General features: G+C 33.5%; 2 protein-coding genes across 3 annotated transcripts; one reads left to right on the top strand and one right to left on the bottom strand.

The window, feature by feature from the left end:
• Positions 1-7,720: 7,720 nt before the first annotated feature.
• On the top strand, positions 7,721-9,614 carry LOC114726940 (uncharacterized). Its single transcript, XM_028913658.1, has 3 exons — positions 7,721-8,297; positions 8,590-8,934; positions 9,152-9,614. The coding sequence occupies exons 1-3, from the start codon at positions 7,743-7,745 to the stop codon at positions 9,425-9,427; spliced, it is 1,176 nt and encodes a 391-aa protein (XP_028769491.1). The 5' UTR covers positions 7,721-7,742; the 3' UTR covers positions 9,428-9,614.
• A 315-nt stretch (positions 9,615-9,929) lies between these two features.
• Positions 9,930-16,609, bottom strand: LOC114726935 (proline-rich receptor-like protein kinase PERK8). Of its 2 annotated transcripts, XM_028913650.1 has the most exons (9): positions 16,236-16,609; positions 15,042-16,165; positions 14,172-14,576; positions 13,640-13,726; positions 13,229-13,299; positions 12,941-13,017; positions 12,318-12,465; positions 10,756-10,917; positions 9,930-10,626 (listed from the first exon to the last, which is right to left on the bottom strand). In XM_028913650.1, the coding sequence occupies exons 2-9, from the start codon at positions 15,874-15,876 to the stop codon at positions 10,393-10,395; spliced, it is 2,019 nt and encodes a 672-aa protein (XP_028769483.1). In that variant the 5' UTR covers positions 15,877-16,165; positions 16,236-16,609; the 3' UTR covers positions 9,930-10,392. The 2 variants fall into 2 exon arrangements, with proteins under 2 accessions (XP_028769483.1, XP_028769482.1); XM_028913649.1 differs by having other exon boundaries at positions 15,042-16,609.
• Positions 16,610-18,475: the final 1,866 nt, after the last annotated feature.

The following is an 18,475-nucleotide window of genomic DNA, read 5'->3' as shown; positions in this document are numbered from 1 at the left end:
GTAAAATTGTGCCTATAAATAGAGGCCATGTATAATGTAGAGTATCTCTTGAATGGAATGAGAAATACTCTCTCTTGTTGATCCTCTCTTCTTCTATATGATTCTTCTTTATATTTCTTCTTTATTTATAACACGTTATCAGCACGAAGCTCTAATCAATGTGCGTATGATATACCTTTCTACCCTAGCATAATTTTAGAGCATCATCTCTATTATTTTTGTAGAGTATCTTTTGCTTTGTTCAAATAAAAATATCTTGAGCATCACATATATGGTGTTTCAGAGTATCCATAATCCTATTCAATTTATCTAGGATAATCTAAACCATTATATGGAATTAAAAGAATTATCTACCGTTGTTTTAAACATCAGGTTTCATGGTTATGATTGGAGATTTTGCTTTACTTTTTAGTGCTACAATTTAATTTTGACATAAATAGTATACCTTCCGAACTAATTTAATTATGATGAGAGGATTTTTTTTCCCTATTTCTTATTGACCTAACGTCACTATTTGGATAGAACTCGAAATTCTAATAGATACTCTTAGTATCCTTAAAGAGTTATCATCTAAAATTAAATGGCCAGAAGCCATATAATTCTAAGTTTTCATCTCATTGTAATTAAATGGCCAGAAGTCATATAACTCTAATTTTCTATTCTTTTCAAATTAAATGGCTAAAAGCCATATGATTTTGATTTTCTATATTATAGCCAAAAGCTATATAGCTTTGATTTTTTTAATCTTATGACTAGAAACCATATATATATGGCTAATTTTCTAATTTTTTTAAATGGTTTGAAGCCATATATATTTGAATTTTTTTATCTCATTAAAAGATTAGAAGCTATATAATTTGTATTTTCTATTTTATGGGAAGCCATATATATATTTAATTTATCTTTATTTATATATATCATGTTGAATTTTTTATTTTATGGCCAGAAGCCATATATATATAATTTTTCTATATCTTCTTAAATGGCTCGCATCCATATAACTTTGATGTTCTATTTTATGACTAGAAGTCATAAATATTTAATTTTTTTGTTATTTATTAATTGGCTAAAAGCCATATAACATCAAATTTTTATCTTATGGTCAGAAACCATATATCTTTAATTTTTTTATTTTGAAATTAAATAGCTAGATGCCATGTATCTTTATTTTCTTTATTAAATGGCCTGAAGTCATATAGTTTTGATTATGAGAAAATATCACTATATAGTGGAGGATGTATTGGTAAAAGAGTTTACCTTTTTCTCTTTATTTCATGTTATATTTAATTAATTTAAAATTTAAGTTTTATTCTTATCTATTCTCATATATTCTTTACATTCAATTTGATATTTATTAATATTATAATTTCCTATTACTAAATGGCCATCAGCCATTACACTCATATTATTGAATGACATGAAAATAACAACTTATGATATTTTTAAAGTCCCGAAGGCTTATAGTTCAAATAGTAAGGGACATAGATTATTGTTAAAATATATATTTACTATAAATAGCTCTGAAGGCTTACGAATTAAATATTCATAACTATATAGTTTGATTTTAGTCCTTGTAGATCTTCTCAAAATTTTGTTGGATTTATAATTTTATGAATAAGTTCTGAAGCATTACATAATATATACAAAGAAGTGAAGTTTTTGAATAACTAAATATCCATAAAATTTTATGTTTTGAAAAAAAAATATACTTCATACTTTGAAAAAGCATAACTAGAAGTAAAGTATATCATATAGTGAAAAATAATATATATTAGTTCCTAAACAACTATATATATTAGAATATTTGTTTATCAAAAGGTTTTAAGGTGATAGCGTAATTGGATTGAAATTCATTATTATATCTGAATTAGGAAGCATTTGGATTTTCAAGTTAAAGATATGTTATTAGCTTACTCTATTCACTCTATTTGAAATATAGAAATAAGAAAAATATATTTATATGACTCACACTTGAGGGGGAGATTGTTGAAATACAAGTGTGAATTATGTTAGATGAAATTTGTTATTATTAATATTAATGTCATTTCTTATATCTCATATTCATTTTGAAAAAGCTCCAAAAGAGTCAGTAGCGCTCAACTTTCTATGAGTGCACAAGTTTTTACCATTAGGTAAAAGATGAAAAATAACGCCATAGAAGAGCTATATCATGATTTATTATCCTGAAGATAAAATCCATAATTAATAGCATATTCCTTATGAAATATTAAGGTAAAAAATGAATAATATGACATGGTAACAAGAAGTTTACTAATGATTGAGAATAATTTTATAATAAACCAGAAGTTTATACATGTATAGTTTGGCATGACCGGTCAAATCATCCCGGATCATAATAATGCAAAATATCATGAAAAATGTGCATTGTCATTTATTAGAGAACCAGAAGATTCTTTAAAAATGATAATATAATTTAAGAATTTTTATGTGTTGTTTGTTCTCAAAGAGAACATCACTAGCAATACTCAAAATCAGATCCGTACAGATTTCTAATGTATCAACTTTATTTATGGGCCCATTTAGACACCACGTGAACCAAAGTAATACTCTGTAAGTGAAAGATGCATCTATAAAATGGTCACTAGTGTTTATGATCAACTTGCAACTTGAAGTTTGCAAATATGTTCAGATAATTACATTGAGTACATAAGTTCTTGATTATGAAATCAATATGATTCTCGTTGAGATTGCTAATGAATGTTCCTCATGTTGCTGATGATTATATGCTTTATAAAAACCTTCATAAGTAGCTATATCAGAGTTTATGAGAACAGAATTCCCATTTGAGTGTTGGGATGATTGATTTTATATATTTTTGCACATAAATGCATCAAGCCAACAATATATTGTGAATTCTCCCATTATAATAGGCTTCTGGTCAGGAGCCAGACATTTTTCATTTTAAAATATGTGATATCTATTATTCCACCACAGTAACGCACATAGATGGATATTAAAAGTAAGTTGGGATCAATATTGGATAGAATCTCCTTATTCTTGTTTGTCTCTAAATGAAACAAAATAATGTTTCTAAAGGAGATTTATGGATTTAGAAGATCTACATTATATTTTCCCAATATGAGTGGGAGAAAATGTGTAGCTGGAAAAGAGAATGCATAAAATGCATTTTTACTATCAAATGTAGATCCTCAAATATAGTAATATGAACTAGAAGTTTATAAAGTATTGCATTCATAAAATATTATTAATATCTGCCAGATGTAATTACTGATCAAAATGAGAATTCTTAATTCTTATATTCCAGCTAAAAGTGCTCCTATTTTTTAAGACATGCTAAAAGCATGAAATTATGATGGGCTCCAAAAGAAAAGAAAAAGGAACAAATGATCATGATGATCATACTAAGGAGGCATGAATTGCAAAAGAGATTAAGATATAATTGTTTGACCCTTGAAGAGGTTTAAGTGTCTGAAAGCAATAAAGATCTCGATATGTTATGTCATAAAAGAAAAGGGGACCGGTAAAGGAATAAAATTGTCGACAATAATTTTATTGATGATATCATATGATCAAATGAGGATCTTATATATAAATTTGTCATGAGATACAGACAGAAAAATGGTTGGTCAACAGAAAAGAAAAGACGTAACATTGTAACCCAAGCACTTGAAGTGTAATGGGCATTTGTACAAGAAAAGAGAAATACAGTCTTGTGGTGAATTAGAATTTTTATGTATCTTATCAATCTGATAGTTTGATAATATATAAAAATATCTCATATGTGTCTAGAAAATACAATTCAGTAACTCACTATATAGTGAAACTATATGTGAATCCCAGAAGGATTCAAATCTTTGTATAAATATAAACGATCCAATACATAAATAGACATAGATCATAATGTATGAAAATCCTTGAAAGATTTAAGTTTCTAGAAGCATACAATTATGTTTTCAAGAATACTATTGAAGTAAGTCTCTATATGAGACATATGTGGTTAATATCAATTGAAGGAATGATGTAAACTTATTCCAACTTGTCTGTTTGTGAAAAGATTCAAAATGAGTCTGTTATCAGTACTATTTATAATGAGAGTATCAGAATTCCTGATGAGTTTTCAAAAGTTGCGAATTACTTTTAAAAAAAATTGAAATGAAAGCTTTCAGAAGAATACATATAGATAAGTCACATCCATTATGTGGATAAGCAATACCCATTATATGTTTCAGTAGTTGTAAGATCTTTAGATATGGACTAAATATCGATTTAGACCTCTAGAAAGTAATAAATAAACACTTGGTCCAGAAGTACCATATCTTAGTATCACTGAAGCATTTATATATCTAGCCATATATAATCTGATACATCATTTGCTAATTACCATGATATAGTTCTTTATCAATATGAAGATGCTGGAATGGAATTAAAAATATTCTTTATTACTTTAAGGGTGTCATGGAGGTAATATTATTGTATTTGAAGGTACCCAAGACTAATCTTAATAGCTATACAGATAAAGTATTTTTGTTTGATCCTCATGTCAAGAGATCATAGTATGACCCACGTGTAGATAAACCATAAAAGGACCATTCATCTCATGATTTTCAGAAGATCATGAAATTCATATTTGATGTTTTTATCTCATTACAATATTTGGAAGGGTTGTTTGTTATATTAGACTTTGTAGGCTCAAAGATGTCAACTGATATTGCCAAGAGGGGGAGTTGAAAGACGCTGTACTCTTTTTTCCTTATCTATGGTTTTGTCCCACTGGGTTTTCCTAGCAAGGTTTTTAATGAGGCAGCATTGCATAGTGTATCAATGAATGATGTACTCTTTTTCTTTCGTTAGGTTTTTGTCCCACAGGGTTTTTCCTAGTTGAAGTTTTTTAACGAGGAACATTCATATATATTGGAGTGTTATAAATATAATAATATCTTTGTGAATGTCTATATATCTCCCATTATCTCTTCTATCTCCTATAATCTTTAATATCTCCTATTATCTCTATATCCTACAATTATCTCATATTATTATGTAATTTGTAGATTCTATCAAAGATGTAAAGCTGTGCCTATAAATAGAGGCCATGTATAATGTATTGAGTACTCTTTAAAGGAATGAAAAATACTCTCTCTTGTTGATCCTCTCTTCCTCTATATGATTCTTCTTTATATTTCTTCTTTATTTATAACAGTTTACAAGTTATTTTGCATCGTGAAAAAGAGTTTGATGACTTTTTATTTTACAAGATTTGAAAAGTTTGATACACAATTTATAATGGAAGAATTACAATAAGATCTCATGCAAAAGAAAAAATTACAAAATAAGTCTTAAGGTTGTTATTATTCACTCTAGAACTTGTCATTACAGGTTGCTCAAATCGTTATTAGACTTTTAGTAGTTATTTACTTATTTCTCTTGCATGGGACTTGATTGTAATTCTCCCATTTATAATTTATGAATAGTATGCTTTTTATCATAAATTTTATATTATAATAACAATATTGATATTAATAATATATGGATTGATTAGTTCGTTAGATGATGTCTTTTTATTCATTTTTAGCCTTTTGCTTTATTTTTAAAATTATTGATATAAAATTACTATCAATTTAAAATCCATTGCCTAATTTATTTTAAATAAAAAAAATCTGCTTTAGGGCAAACAACATTAAAGAGAAATCTTGAAAGAAAGAGTCATAAAAGATGATTCCGTTGAAATATTCAAGAGCTGCATGCATCTAAAATAAATTTTAAAGAGAAAAAAGAGGAATGGGGAGCCATGGAATCCAAACTATGGGAAAGGATTGGCGAATCATATACCTTACGGGCTACAACATGTAGCCGCAAGTAATTCCTGCTCAAAGCTCAATTCTTTCATATTTATAAACCAAGCAAGCTAAATTGAAAGGGCCTCCTCGAGTATAGATGAAGATTGAAAATTAGTTCGCATTGTATTTGGATCGGTGCTCCTTGCTCTTGCATCCCTGTAGTTGATCCATGTATAATTATACATACTCCCCAGATAATTCTCCGTGCAGGAATGCATTTTCATTTTGTTTTAGGGCACAGTTTTCTTCCTCCATATATAGCTTTCCTCCATTCTTTATGCTCCGAAGCTTAGTTATTCATATGTACTCTCTAATATCTCCCACTACATTTGCCCTGTGTCGATCTTCGTATGGGGCGGTGATTGATCTTCTTCTTCTTCTTCTTCTTCTTCCAATGGTTCATTCAAAACAGAACAGAAAACATATTTGAAGAAAATTCGAAATGCCCAAAGCACGATCGGAACTTGATGCCAAGATGGGGACGAATTACCTGCAGTGATTGAGACATCATTATCCCCAACCATCCAAGAAAGAAAACTGATTGAAGGATTCTCGATTCCCCACAGCGACCCAGAATGGCGGTGGTTTACCAAAACAGCTCTATCTGAGATTCCTACGGGCAACTGTGAATGAGGTTCTTGTGAAAGATATATTTTTTAAAAAAAATAATTAATTACTGATAACTAATCATTAATTAATGCTAGATTGCTCCATCATTTTGCGCTTTCTCGAATCGTCTTGCTTCTTTTTTCATCGATAACTCCGATTACCTGGATCACTGCAACGCCGCGTCACATCAACTGTTGCCGGAACAGATAGCGAAGCCGTGACTTCCAACGCTTCGGTATCACTGCTTCTCACGTTTAATTGATTCCGTTTACCGAGAGTCTCGAACGCCGAAGTTCATAACGCTTTGCTTACCATGATCGTAAGTATCTTTAATCGCCAAATGATGAACACTCTCACTCTGCCATTGTCGTTTCTTTCTCGGCCGTCGTTGGGTCGCTACGTTTTCCGCCAAATTTCTCTTAGTTTTCCGCGTTCGGCGATGATGAGCAACGGCTGGAATAGCGCTAAACCTGTTCTTGAGGACTCTGTAAGTGTTTACCTTTTTCTATTTTTCGTTTTGAGTTTGAATGTGAAGAATTCGAACGTAAAATGCCAGAAAGAGCGAACTTCTTTTCTTAATGGGATTTTCTTAATTCTCAATGCTTAGTGCAGAATTATAATGACTTTACTACATGTAGACCAAAGGCCATGGTTCTGATAACTTGCACTTCAGTTGGGACAATCTTGTTTAATGATAATCATGTAGTGCTCTGGGATTATATAATCCATTTTTTAAGCCGGATTATTACGTGATTCTATCTCCTTTTGTGATCTGAAACTAGGTTGTAGGTTGTATAGAGATTTACTGGATTTGCATTTCTCTGTGAAACTACCTTCAAATGGCAGAGGGAATTGTAGAAAGAAAAGTGAAAGAGAGAGAGAGCGTGGGAAAAAGAGAAGAAGAGAAACTGAAATTATGAGCCATGAATGGTAATCCTCATCCTAAGTAAATATCTAATCCAAATCTTATTAATATAATTAAATCCCATCTAAACTCTCTTAATTATATACTCCTCCAGTCCTGAATACAAGACCCTTATACTAGTGTGTATAAGGGTCTTATATTTAATTAACAAATCTAACCAAATTTTATCTAAAACTATAGTTATATATCAGATTCTTATCTTGTGACTGTCTCAACTTAGGGATTCATTATTTTAACCTTACTTCTTCAGATAATTTCAACAACTTAAACAATTATACTGGATTCGAATTGCAGGATGGTTTTGCAGGTTGTGGTCCGCAATTTTGTGGCAATACTGAAGAGTGCACTATGATGCAAGTACCCCAAAGAAACCATGTCAAGGAAAATGTATAATGATTGGCTCTCTTCCCGTAACACTCCCACTACCAAATAATACGAATCTGCATGGTTCTTCGTCACGCCCCTTCTTAACTATTAGCAACACATGTACTGAATCTAGGATTATGTCAAATCCTCTTCATTCTGTACAATCAAACATACGCTTAATGCACACAAATACGGATAAAAACCCGTTGCCTGGTTTTAGTCCTAGTTCTGCAAGTCATAATAGTATGTCCCCTGCTGAGAGATCTCGATCATCAAACATTACAAGATATCAAGAGAAATCATCTTTCCCTAATCATTTAGGGAAGAACAGTGAGGTTGGTTATGTCGAGAGGCGTTCTGCTCAAAGAAATTTGAATAATGCCCTGGCTGGTTACAAGGTAGATCCACCAGATATTAAACCTTTTGACATCTGTGTTCATAGAAGGCGTAATTCTGGTTTGAATAGTTCTTTGCATTCAAACAAGGGAAGGTGCACTGAGATGCAGGAGGGATTAGCAGAGAAGATGATACTGAAGCCTGGGATGGTTCTGTTGAAACATTACTTATCCCCCAAGAATCAGGTACTTTTTATACTCATCCAAAAAGTCACACGAATTCGATATTGATGTTTGATGATGGATATTCCACTGTGGAAACAAATTAGGCAGATAAATAGTTCAAATTTTGCAACTTTTTTTCTTGAAAGGCTATTTCATGTGAAGACATTATCTTCCTCACCTGTTGTTCTGCACTGCCCTTGTCCTGAAAGAAAACGTGACTTTTTGAAATCATATTGAAAATCCGGGTCATTTTACATATCATAAATCTAATGATTTAAATGTGTGATACTCACCATTTTTCTAACTGTTTTAGGTCGAATTAGTTAGGACTTGTCGTAAGCTTGGCCGGAGACCCAGGGGATTCTACCAGCCAGGTTACAAGGATGGGGCAAAACTCCGATTGCAAATGATGTGTCTTGGTCTGGACTGGGATCCTCAGACCAGAAAATATGGAAATAAACGATTGATTGACGGTTATGAACCCCCAAATATTCCTAACATGTTCCAGGGCTTGGCCAGTATGGCAATTAAAGAGGCACAGAATCTCTGCAAGAAGAAATTCAGCGTAACCAATGTGGAAGATATACTCCCTTCAATGTCTCCAGACATATGCATAGTCAATTTTTATTCTGCCCATGGAAGGCTTGGTCTTCATCAGGTCAGCTCTTGTAAACTTTGCATCATCCCCCTTTTTCTCTTACTATTTCTAAATTTTTATTGTATTTTCTATGCAATGCTAATTCAGAGAGTATAGTATACTTGGATTTTACATCTAAAGTTTTTTGAAACAAAGCTTACATTTTACAATAAAGGAGTATGAAATGTTCACAAAAATGACGAGACACCAGATTAAATTTTGAAATTACACTATGCAGGATCGTGATGAAAGTAGAGAGTCTCTGCGTAGAGGATTGCCTGTTGTGTCCTTTTCCGTGGGAGATTCTGCAGAATTTCTATATGGGGATGAGAGGGACGTGGAGAAGGCAGAGAAGGTTCTTTTAGAATCAGGAGATGTATTGATATTTGGTGGTGAATCTCGACTTGTGTTTCATGGTGTTTCGTGTATCATTCCAAATTCAGCTCCAAGGGAATTGTTGGAAGCTACAGGGCTTCGTCCTGGTCGCCTAAATCTTACGTTCAGACAATTCTAAAGCCTTAATCGCACAGTTGTACATATAAGTTGTTTACAGTTGTTTAATATGTCATTAACTTAGCCCTGTAGTCAGTCCCTAGGAGACTTCTGGTCGAGTAGTTCTTACAGTTTGAAGCTGTGGTTAACATTCTTGTCATTTTTTGTGTTGTGTTGATTAATATAGATCTCCAATAATTGTAGTTCTATTGGATTCTGGTTGCTCTAGATTATTTCTAGTAGAGTCGTTTTCATTAACAATGAAACTTAGTCTTAATCATTGTACTGTTAAATTAGAAAATTCGTGGGCCGATCACTTCATTGTATGAACTTTCAACAACAAGGTGGACATGTCAAAAAGTTACTAACTTAACCCGTCAAGAAAATAGGCGGATATGGCGGGAGTAAGACTTTAAACAGAAGTTAGATTAATTTCCACATCATGACCGTTTAGTTGACGCACAAATAAACTTAATTTGATGCAATTAGAATTCAAATGTATGTTCATTATGGTCATGGATACACTGGATGGGCATGAAAGAAATATTGAGAGCAGTATAACGTCAATGTCTGGTGCCTCATTTTCACATTATAAAGCAAAACAAAAGGCATTACATTTTCACTACATCTGTGTTATGTGGAAAAAACTTAAAAGGTTATACAGAATAAGAACTTTACAGTAAGGAAAACCATGTATGAAGAGGAAAACAAAAAATCAGCCTAGAGATCCTATTTACATTAAAAAAACGCCCCAGCACTTGGTCTTGCACGAATTGAAGTGAGAGCTCCAACACTGTTAAGAACAAACGCTGAAGCTTCTCCAGAAAAAAGTTAGAGGCATGTCACCTGTGTGCATCAGAATTTCTCCAAACATGGCGAGGCATAGGTGGGAATGGGCATTTTGTAAGTAGATATATTAATTTCCCTCACAATAAAAAATCTATATATAATTTACCAGATCATTATTGTAAAAGAATTAATATCACTTTATTTTGGGAGATCATGGTGTTTTGAGTCCTCCTGTTCTCTGCTTCTCCAGCTACTCTGAGAATCGTTAAAGAAACTGGAACTGAAATCTTGACTGGCCCCACCGAAAATCATCTTTTGAAACATTCTGACTTGAGCGGATGGTGGTGAAGGATTAAAGGTTGTACTCTGGCCAGGTTTTATTCCGTTGCAGAGATCGGAAAACTCATCTATTGAATCCAAAGCTCTTGCGACCTAGGAAACGATGCACACAAGGAAGCATGCACAGTAAATATCTCTGAAGAAGAGGTACATGCATGGAATGTTCCAAGAGAACAAGATTACACAATTCAAGTCCAATATATATATTTTTTAACAAGCTACCTGACTCATTCGTGGTCTTTTTGCGGCAGAATGACGCACACAGGCAGCCGCAGCCTCTATCATCCGAAACATTTCATTTCTATTATAGTTCTTCTCGAGTCGTGGATCTACCAGTATATCATAGTCTTCATTTTCAAGCACTTGATTCAATAGTGGTCGAGCCTGAAGAAAATAGGTTAGCTTATTACTGAAATGAGCATTTTTAATCTGCTTTTGTTCCCTTTCCTTCTCCCTCTAACAATGACATATCAAATGAAAATGCAAGTAGTGATATGAGATTGACATCCGCAAGCAATTTCATAACACGACTGCTTGCAAATTTTCCTTTCACCAGCAGTAAATATCATCACAAATCAGGAATAATGGATCCTATATGTCGCAATAATATAAAGATCAACATTATTTGATATATATTAAATGACACAAATAGAACAGAAGTAAATATATATAATCTTGCATAGACATGTAACATCTAATTTAATAGATATATAATTCCTATTCTTTTCATATTTGTCTATTTGTAATTTCAAATTACACCCAAGGAGCATGAGACCTAGCTCCACACAGTATTGTGTGTAAGATATAAACTGTAAAGAAATGTTTGACATGGAACAAATCTTAGTTAATATCATCTACAAATTCTATAGCAAATATACATATACGCACACTCACTAATTTCTAAAGTCACTCACAACTTCATACGAATGTTCTCCCAGTTATCAAAGGAAAAAAAATATATTGACTTACATAATAAAAAAATGTTAAGTATCATACACTTTTTGTTAATGAAGAGTTAACATTGATCAATGACATAACTGCTTTAATAAATTGATAACACAGAGATACTCCACACTTACCTAACTCTACACATATATAATAATGTCTATCCTTCATACCAGTGCCTTCCGTCCCCAAAACCATGCATTTCAGTGCACATGAGTGCATACCCACGCTAGAACATAACTACATACCCTTTGCCTCCGTCTGTCCGTCCGTGAATATCAGCCTTTTTGGCCAGGTGGTCAATATTTCAATCTTTGGCATCCCAAATTCTAACCTGAAAGCCTCTCTGTTTTTCTTCCCCCATCCTTCATACCAGTGCCTTCGCTCCCCAAAACCATGCATTTCAGTGCATATGAGGGCATACCCACGCTAGAACATAACTATATACCCTTAGGCTAAAAAGCTAAACTTAAGCACAAGATCCAGTGCCATATATCCATGTCCCAAGTCCCATGTTCTATCATTTATAGAGATATGCATATTATAATCATATAAAGAGCCAAAACAAAGGGTACTTTGTAATCTTTTTTCCTCTTTTTTTTTTTTTTTTCCGGGCCAACTGAGGGAACTCTTATCAAATGGCATGCAATTGTTTTTTTTCTCCCACCTATTAAAATTAAAAAATAAAAAGTGAAAAGCAAAGTGTTTATTGGCCCTTTCATAAAAGCTTAATAATCTTTTGAGCTCAATTTGGTCTTTGGTAGTTTACATTGGTAAGATGAAGACCAACAATAATAAAAAGGCATAGCTATGTTAATGCTTAGTTTTATGTAACTCACCCATTCAATCAGGCTCTCATCACCGGTGGGCTGAGAGGTATCCACAGGCTTCCGACCTGTAATCAGCTCCAAAAGCACAACCCCAAAAGAATAAACGTCTGACTTTTCAGTCAGTTTACCACTTGTTGCATATTCAGGTGCCATGTACCTGGTATTCAAACAAACCGACGATGAGACAAAACGGAAGAGAATATACTTATACCCCATTTTTTACCAAATGAGTTGAAGCTCAACTTCATAGTGCTACCTTTCATAATGGAAATGAACATGACGAGACGACTAGGATCTGTATAACTAACAGGACAACACTACATGGTAGACCCAGGACCAATACGACACAGCCGCAAAGAGGAACAACTCCAAATCACAAATAACTTTCCAATTAGGATTTAAACAAAGCACTATAATAGTTGATAACTCTATTCACAGACTGTGCTCAACTACTCGCTCTTCCAGGTACCGGATGCCAAGACAATAGGTACTAGCAAACGATGGAAGTGATGCATGTATTCCAATAAGGATACACATGAGCAAATGATAAGATTTAAAAGCATAATCATATCATTTATTACTATGCACTTAATTAAATGATTGGTGCTTAACCAGCAATGTGGTTTACCTACCCAAAGGTCCCCATGACTCGTGTGGTTACATGTGTATATGAATCCATTGCTAATTTTGCAAGCCCAAAGTCGGAAACCTGTTGATCAGATCGCAAAAAAGAATCTTGAGTTTCATTAAGAAGAAAACAGGATAAATTTGGTAAGCAACGTATTGTCAATACACTGGATAACTTTGGTCATTCCCTGCTATAATATTGCTTCAATAAAATCAGCTGTTGAGGCTAACAATTAAATGAATGTAAATCACAGTGATCACGTCAGAATATACAAAGTATGAAAGTGGCTTACTTGAGCTTCAAATTTGTTATCAAGAAGGATGTTTGATGACTTTATGTCTCGGTGAATAATGCGGGGATGGCCTGAAAAGTCAATCAAACAAAATCAGAAAAAGAAGCTCGACTCCAAAAGCCAAAGTTAGGTGATGTGGCCAGCTTCATTGCAGTTGGAAAATTTTCCAAGTTTCTATTTACTTGATTAAATGTTATATATGTTTCAGTTACATTACATATGGGCTAAATTGGGGGGGGGGGGGGAATCTTCATTTTAAAATTAAAAGGAAAAACATGCTAAAAAGTTTGTGCAACTATAGAAAACATGTTACCACGGAAGTGCTCTAAATCAAGCCTATCTTCTCACATTTGAGAACTTCAGAACATGGAATGTGCACTGAATAAAACTAGGTAGGTAGAAGAAACATACAGTCTTCATGTAGGTAAGCTATTCCACGAGCTGCACCAGCTGCAACCTTCACTCTTGTAGCCCAATCCATAACTGGCCCGTTTTGACCTGCAAAATGTTAAATATACATGTCAAGCTTCAGTTTCAGATCAAGACAGATGAGGATTTAATTGTGCTTTGAAAGCATGAATATATGACAGCATATTTACTGGATATTTAAGAACAACCTGCTTTGGATTTGAAAGTAAATTGAAACAGTCAGTTTCTGTTCAATTAACACCAAATTGAGTAACAATAAGACAAAGGATGCATTATATTTTAAGTATTTCTTTAAGTTTAGATCAAACTTAAACAGATAACAATAATTATAATAGAGTTCATTCTCATTAGTTATCAAGCAAGTGAATAATCTTCATAATGATAATTTTTCAATGGTTTGCATCACGAAGATATCAAACCTAATATTAATTCTATTGAAGTTCTGAATTTGTGTTGAATTAATTAAGATTTTTATTTTTATTTATTCAATCATTTAACCCGATATACATCTTACCATGGAGATGGTAATGAAGGGTATTGTTGGGAACGTAGTCATAGACAAGCAATCTCTGATGCTCAGATATACAGTAGCCCACCAAGGAAACAAGGTGGCGATGATGTACTCGGCTAATAGTTTCAACTTCTGCTCTAAACTCACGCTCCCCTTGCCCGCCTCCATCTTTGAGCTGTTTCACAGCCACTGCTCTTCCATCCATGAGAAAGCCTTTGTAGACACAACCAAATCCACCTTCACCCAACAGGTTTTGTGCCGAAAACCCATCTGTTGCTTGGACAAGTTCGTCATACGCAAACCAAGATCTTGAACCACTTAGTCCACCTGGTTCTGAGGGTGAATACACGAAATCACTACCACAATCCTTAGGAGAAAGGGAAGACTGTTGCCTTAAGAACGTTGTGCCTGGAAAAAAGACAAATCAACATTTTAAAAAAAAAAAAAATCTAGCACTCATTTACACATTCATTTATGACTAAATTTAAAAAGTTGAAAATACAAAGGAAATAATCTGCCAAAATGTATGGTACATAAAAAGTGTAGCATCTTTCTAGCTTCAATAGCTTACAAGTCATCAATATTAAAGACGAAAGCTCCAACAAACCACGCTATTCATAAACCATGTGTAGTATAACTTATTTATTAGATCTTGTGCAATACACAGGACATGTATCTAATTTTACCTAAAAGGTGTCATGATTATGAAAACCAAGACAACCATTGGCAACATAAACAAAGTAAGAGTTTACATAGAACTACGGAAATCCTTTACATTTATCTGAATAAAACATATTTGAGGTTGACAACAAAGGGCATAGAGCTACCAACAGAGCATATATTCCTAGTAGCTGGCAGTGCAAAATGTAATACCTGAGTTATGAGATGAGGCATAAGGGGAAGGCATATTGTAACCAACTTTCCATCTTGCTTCCTTCCTCTTCCGCCTCCATACAAACCAAATCGCCATAACAAGAAGGCTGAGGACAACAAAGCCAAATATAATGCCAATAACTGTGAATAGTCCAGTATTTGAACCTCCTGGCTGTGGAGGTGCGTTGTTTGCCGATGTATTTCTATGATTGGATGATTTACCAGTAGGCGACGCCGTTGGAAAGGAAGATTGAGATGCATGTGAAGACTTTGGAGGAGGGACTGAAGGAGTTGAAGGTGTTTTGGAAGGAGGGGTAGCATTTGTGGAGGGAGGAGACTTAGAAAGTGATGGAGGTGGTGCAAGTGAAGGGCTTGAAGCAGGACTTTTCGGTGGCTTTCCTCCTGATGAAGAAGGATTACCAGACGGTGGCGGCGTTGAGTTATGAGCTGGAGGAGGAAGAATTGGAGAAATAGGTGAGGGGGGTGGATTTTCTGCAGGAGGAGGTGAAGAATCTGGTGGTGGAGCAGCCAATGGAGGTGGTGGGGATAAACTAGGAGGGGTAGGTGAGGTTGCAATTGGAGGAGGAGCTCTGGCAGGAGAAGGTGGAGGAGATGCCGGCGGTGATGGCGGCGGAGGAGACAGAGACGGAGAGGGAGGCGGGGTTGAAGGCACTGCCTGAGCAGGAGGCGTAGCTGAAGGGTTAGGAGATGAAGGAGGAGGGGTCTTAGAAGAATTTGTCGATGAAGGTGAAGAAGGTGGTGGTGCTGTATTATTCGCAGAAGTTGGTGGCACTGCAGAGGGAGAAGAATTGGGAGAAGGAGAAGCCGATGCCATTACCGCTATACAAATCTTCACTCAGAAACTAATTGCCAAAACACTTCCATAACTACTTTCCAAAATCACACACTCAAATCTCCAATAGTCCAATTCTCAGAAATACAGAGTCCGCAAAACATGCAAATTCAAGTATCAATTCCCAATTCAAATTCACACAAACCCTTTCACTACAAAAGCATCAATTCCTCCATGAATCAACGTTGAAAGACTCAATTCCAAAGATATCGGACAAAGTCAACATCAAAACCCTTCGGGAAAAAGGAAAACCCTTGGAATCCTCCAGTACCTGAAGATCCTCAAATAATTATAAAACTCCCCATAATAGCAAGAACATCAACCCAGTTCAGGATACAAACCAAAAATCCAGCTTCCAGCATTACGCCTTAGTTTTCGCCTCAGATGGCCCACTCGAGAAGCATAAGCATCCTCAGATCGCAAATAAGAATCCACACACAGCAAAAAAAGAAAGGATTTCAAAAACAATTGGTGCACAGAGCAGAGGAACTCTGCAAGACTTAAAGCTCAGAGAAGAGCTTATTCCAGGGAATATGGCAACAGAATAGAAGCATGCTCTGAAATTGATGAAGAGGAAAACGTGGGGGCGGCTTTAGAATAAAATCTGTGCTCCACTCTTCAGTCTTCTTCCACAGCACATGCAGTGATGGACGGGCAAAGTAAAAAGACGGTCCCAATGGGAAAAATCATGAGCCACATGAATCTGTTTACTGCTCAAGAAAGGAAAGAAAAGGGCGATCATCACTGCATTAACTTTTAAAAAAACAAAAAAGAAAAAGAAAAGAACACCATCTTTGTGGAATCTATACTAACTACATAGATATTATAATGATATGTGCTATAAATATAATAAAGATTTTCTTCAAATTTTCCATGGCACGCCTGTCAGATAGAGGCCATCAAGAAGTAGTTAAGACAATTATTTTTAATATTAGAAAATTCTCATGCTTTTTCAAAAATATTTTTGTTATTTAATTATTAGAATTTAATTCACAAAGTTAAACATATACTAATAAATAAGGGTACTATAAGAAAAATATATTGCATCCGTCTCTTTTTATAAACAACAACAACAACTATCTCCCTCTTCTTCTTAAATATAAGCAATATTTGAAAGTTGTCTTAAATTTTTACAACGAATTTTCTATTTTACCCCATTAATTACTTATTTTAATACTCAATATATTTATTATCTTATTTTCCAAATCATCATCTATTCATCACATATTCTCACTCTTTCATAATTTTCGTTATTATAATACTTATCTTATTCTCTTTCTTATACTCTCTCTTCCCATAAATAAAGGTGTTTTAGGGGAAAAAAATTCAATTTCTACACCTTTATTATCTTTAACCAATTTTAACTAATATTTTGATATACATTATCAGGTCTAATTACTTATACAAAGAGACGGAGGGAGTAACTAATGCAAGAGGTAAGAGAAATTTTGATTTTTGGGTCAGTTTAAAACTATTAAATCAACCTTATATTTATGATAGAACTAAGCATTTGAAATAGTGCGGTATTATGTTTAAATTCAAAGGAAATACCGGCTCAGAGAGGCAACTACGAATTCCAAACTGAATTAATTGGTTGCTCGAATAGATGATAATAAAATAAAATAAAAACTTTAAAAAATTCTACAATTATGTTAGTTCAGTTAGAAATCAAGTCATGTTTCTACATTTTATAAAATATTTTTTTCATTTTTAAAAAAGATAATTACCCAAGAAACTCTAATTTATATTTTAAATTGGTTAAATAAAAATGTTATCTTATTTTATACTACTTCCGGTCCTTAATATAAGACTCCATTTGACTTTTGTGTTGGTCTTAAATATAAGACCACAATCCATTTTTTCTTATATTTACTCAATTTTTTTAAAGATAGTCTTTCTAATAATTATAGTTTTAACCAACATACTTGATTAGTAAGGATATTTTAGGAAAGACAACACCTATTTATTACAAATAACTAACTTAACTTCTTTTATTAATTTCCTCAAATTAGTCAACTGGTTTTTATAATTAGAATCGGAGGTAATATATTTATATAAGCTTTTTTAAATCGAAGACTTTTATAAAACCTGAGTCTGAAAATTCTGATAGAAGTAGTCAACAAGACAACAAAAATTCAAGACAAATTAATTATCGCCGTTTCTTGTGTAAGGAGGCTTCCATGGAAATACGCTGCTTCTTCTTTCTTCTTCTTCTTTTTCTGACATTTGAATTCTGGTTAATAACCATAAGAATATGCAGAATTTTTAAAGAAAATAAATGAATTATGATAGATAAAAAAAAAGAAATAGATAAATGCAAAAAAAAGAAAGGATTCCATGCATGTCACTTTTTGTTACCATATAATAAAATAGATGTAAAGAACAGATCGAATATATGAATCAGAGATAGAATCGAATGTTGCACTGCTGAAGGGGCTGTGATTATGAATTTTTTGTCGGCATTAAATAATTATATATACTGATAATAAATCAAACAATTAAAAATCCATTGGTCAAAACAAAAAAATTATTCTTCGGCATAAGTCTCCATCATAACAAATTTCCAAGTCTTCTATGTTTT

This window comes from Neltuma alba, unplaced genomic scaffold (genome assembly GCF_004799145.2).
Source record: "Neltuma alba isolate B1F8T4 unplaced genomic scaffold, ASM479914v2 tig00012413_pilon, whole genome shotgun sequence".
NCBI classification, from domain to species: domain Eukaryota; kingdom Viridiplantae; phylum Streptophyta; class Magnoliopsida; order Fabales; family Fabaceae; genus Neltuma; species Neltuma alba.
Note: the sequence above shows the minus strand (reverse complement) of the source record. Positions and strands in the feature narration are given on the sequence as shown.

Bases quoted from the DNA above. Each gene is read 5' to 3' on its own strand.
- LOC114726940 (XM_028913658.1), top strand. From the start codon at position 7,743: ATGATTGGCTCTCTTCCCGTAACACTCCCACTACCAAATAATACGAAT. The intron at 8,298-8,589 runs GTACTTTTTATA...TAACTGTTTTAG, and splicing joins ACTTATCCCCCAAGAATCAG to GTCGAATTAGTTAGGACTTG. The intron at 8,935-9,151 runs GTCAGCTCTTGT...TACACTATGCAG, and splicing joins GAAGGCTTGGTCTTCATCAG to GATCGTGATGAAAGTAGAGA.
- LOC114726935 (XM_028913649.1), bottom strand. From the start codon at position 15,876: ATGGCATCGGCTTCTCCTTCTCCCAATTCTTCTCCCTCTGCAGTGCCA. The intron at 14,577-15,041 runs GTATTACATTTT...TCTTTTTTCCAG, and splicing joins TGCCTCATCTCATAACTCAG to GCACAACGTTCTTAAGGCAA. The intron at 13,727-14,171 runs GTAAGATGTATA...AACATTTTGCAG, and splicing joins CCTTCATTACCATCTCCATG to GTCAAAACGGGCCAGTTATG.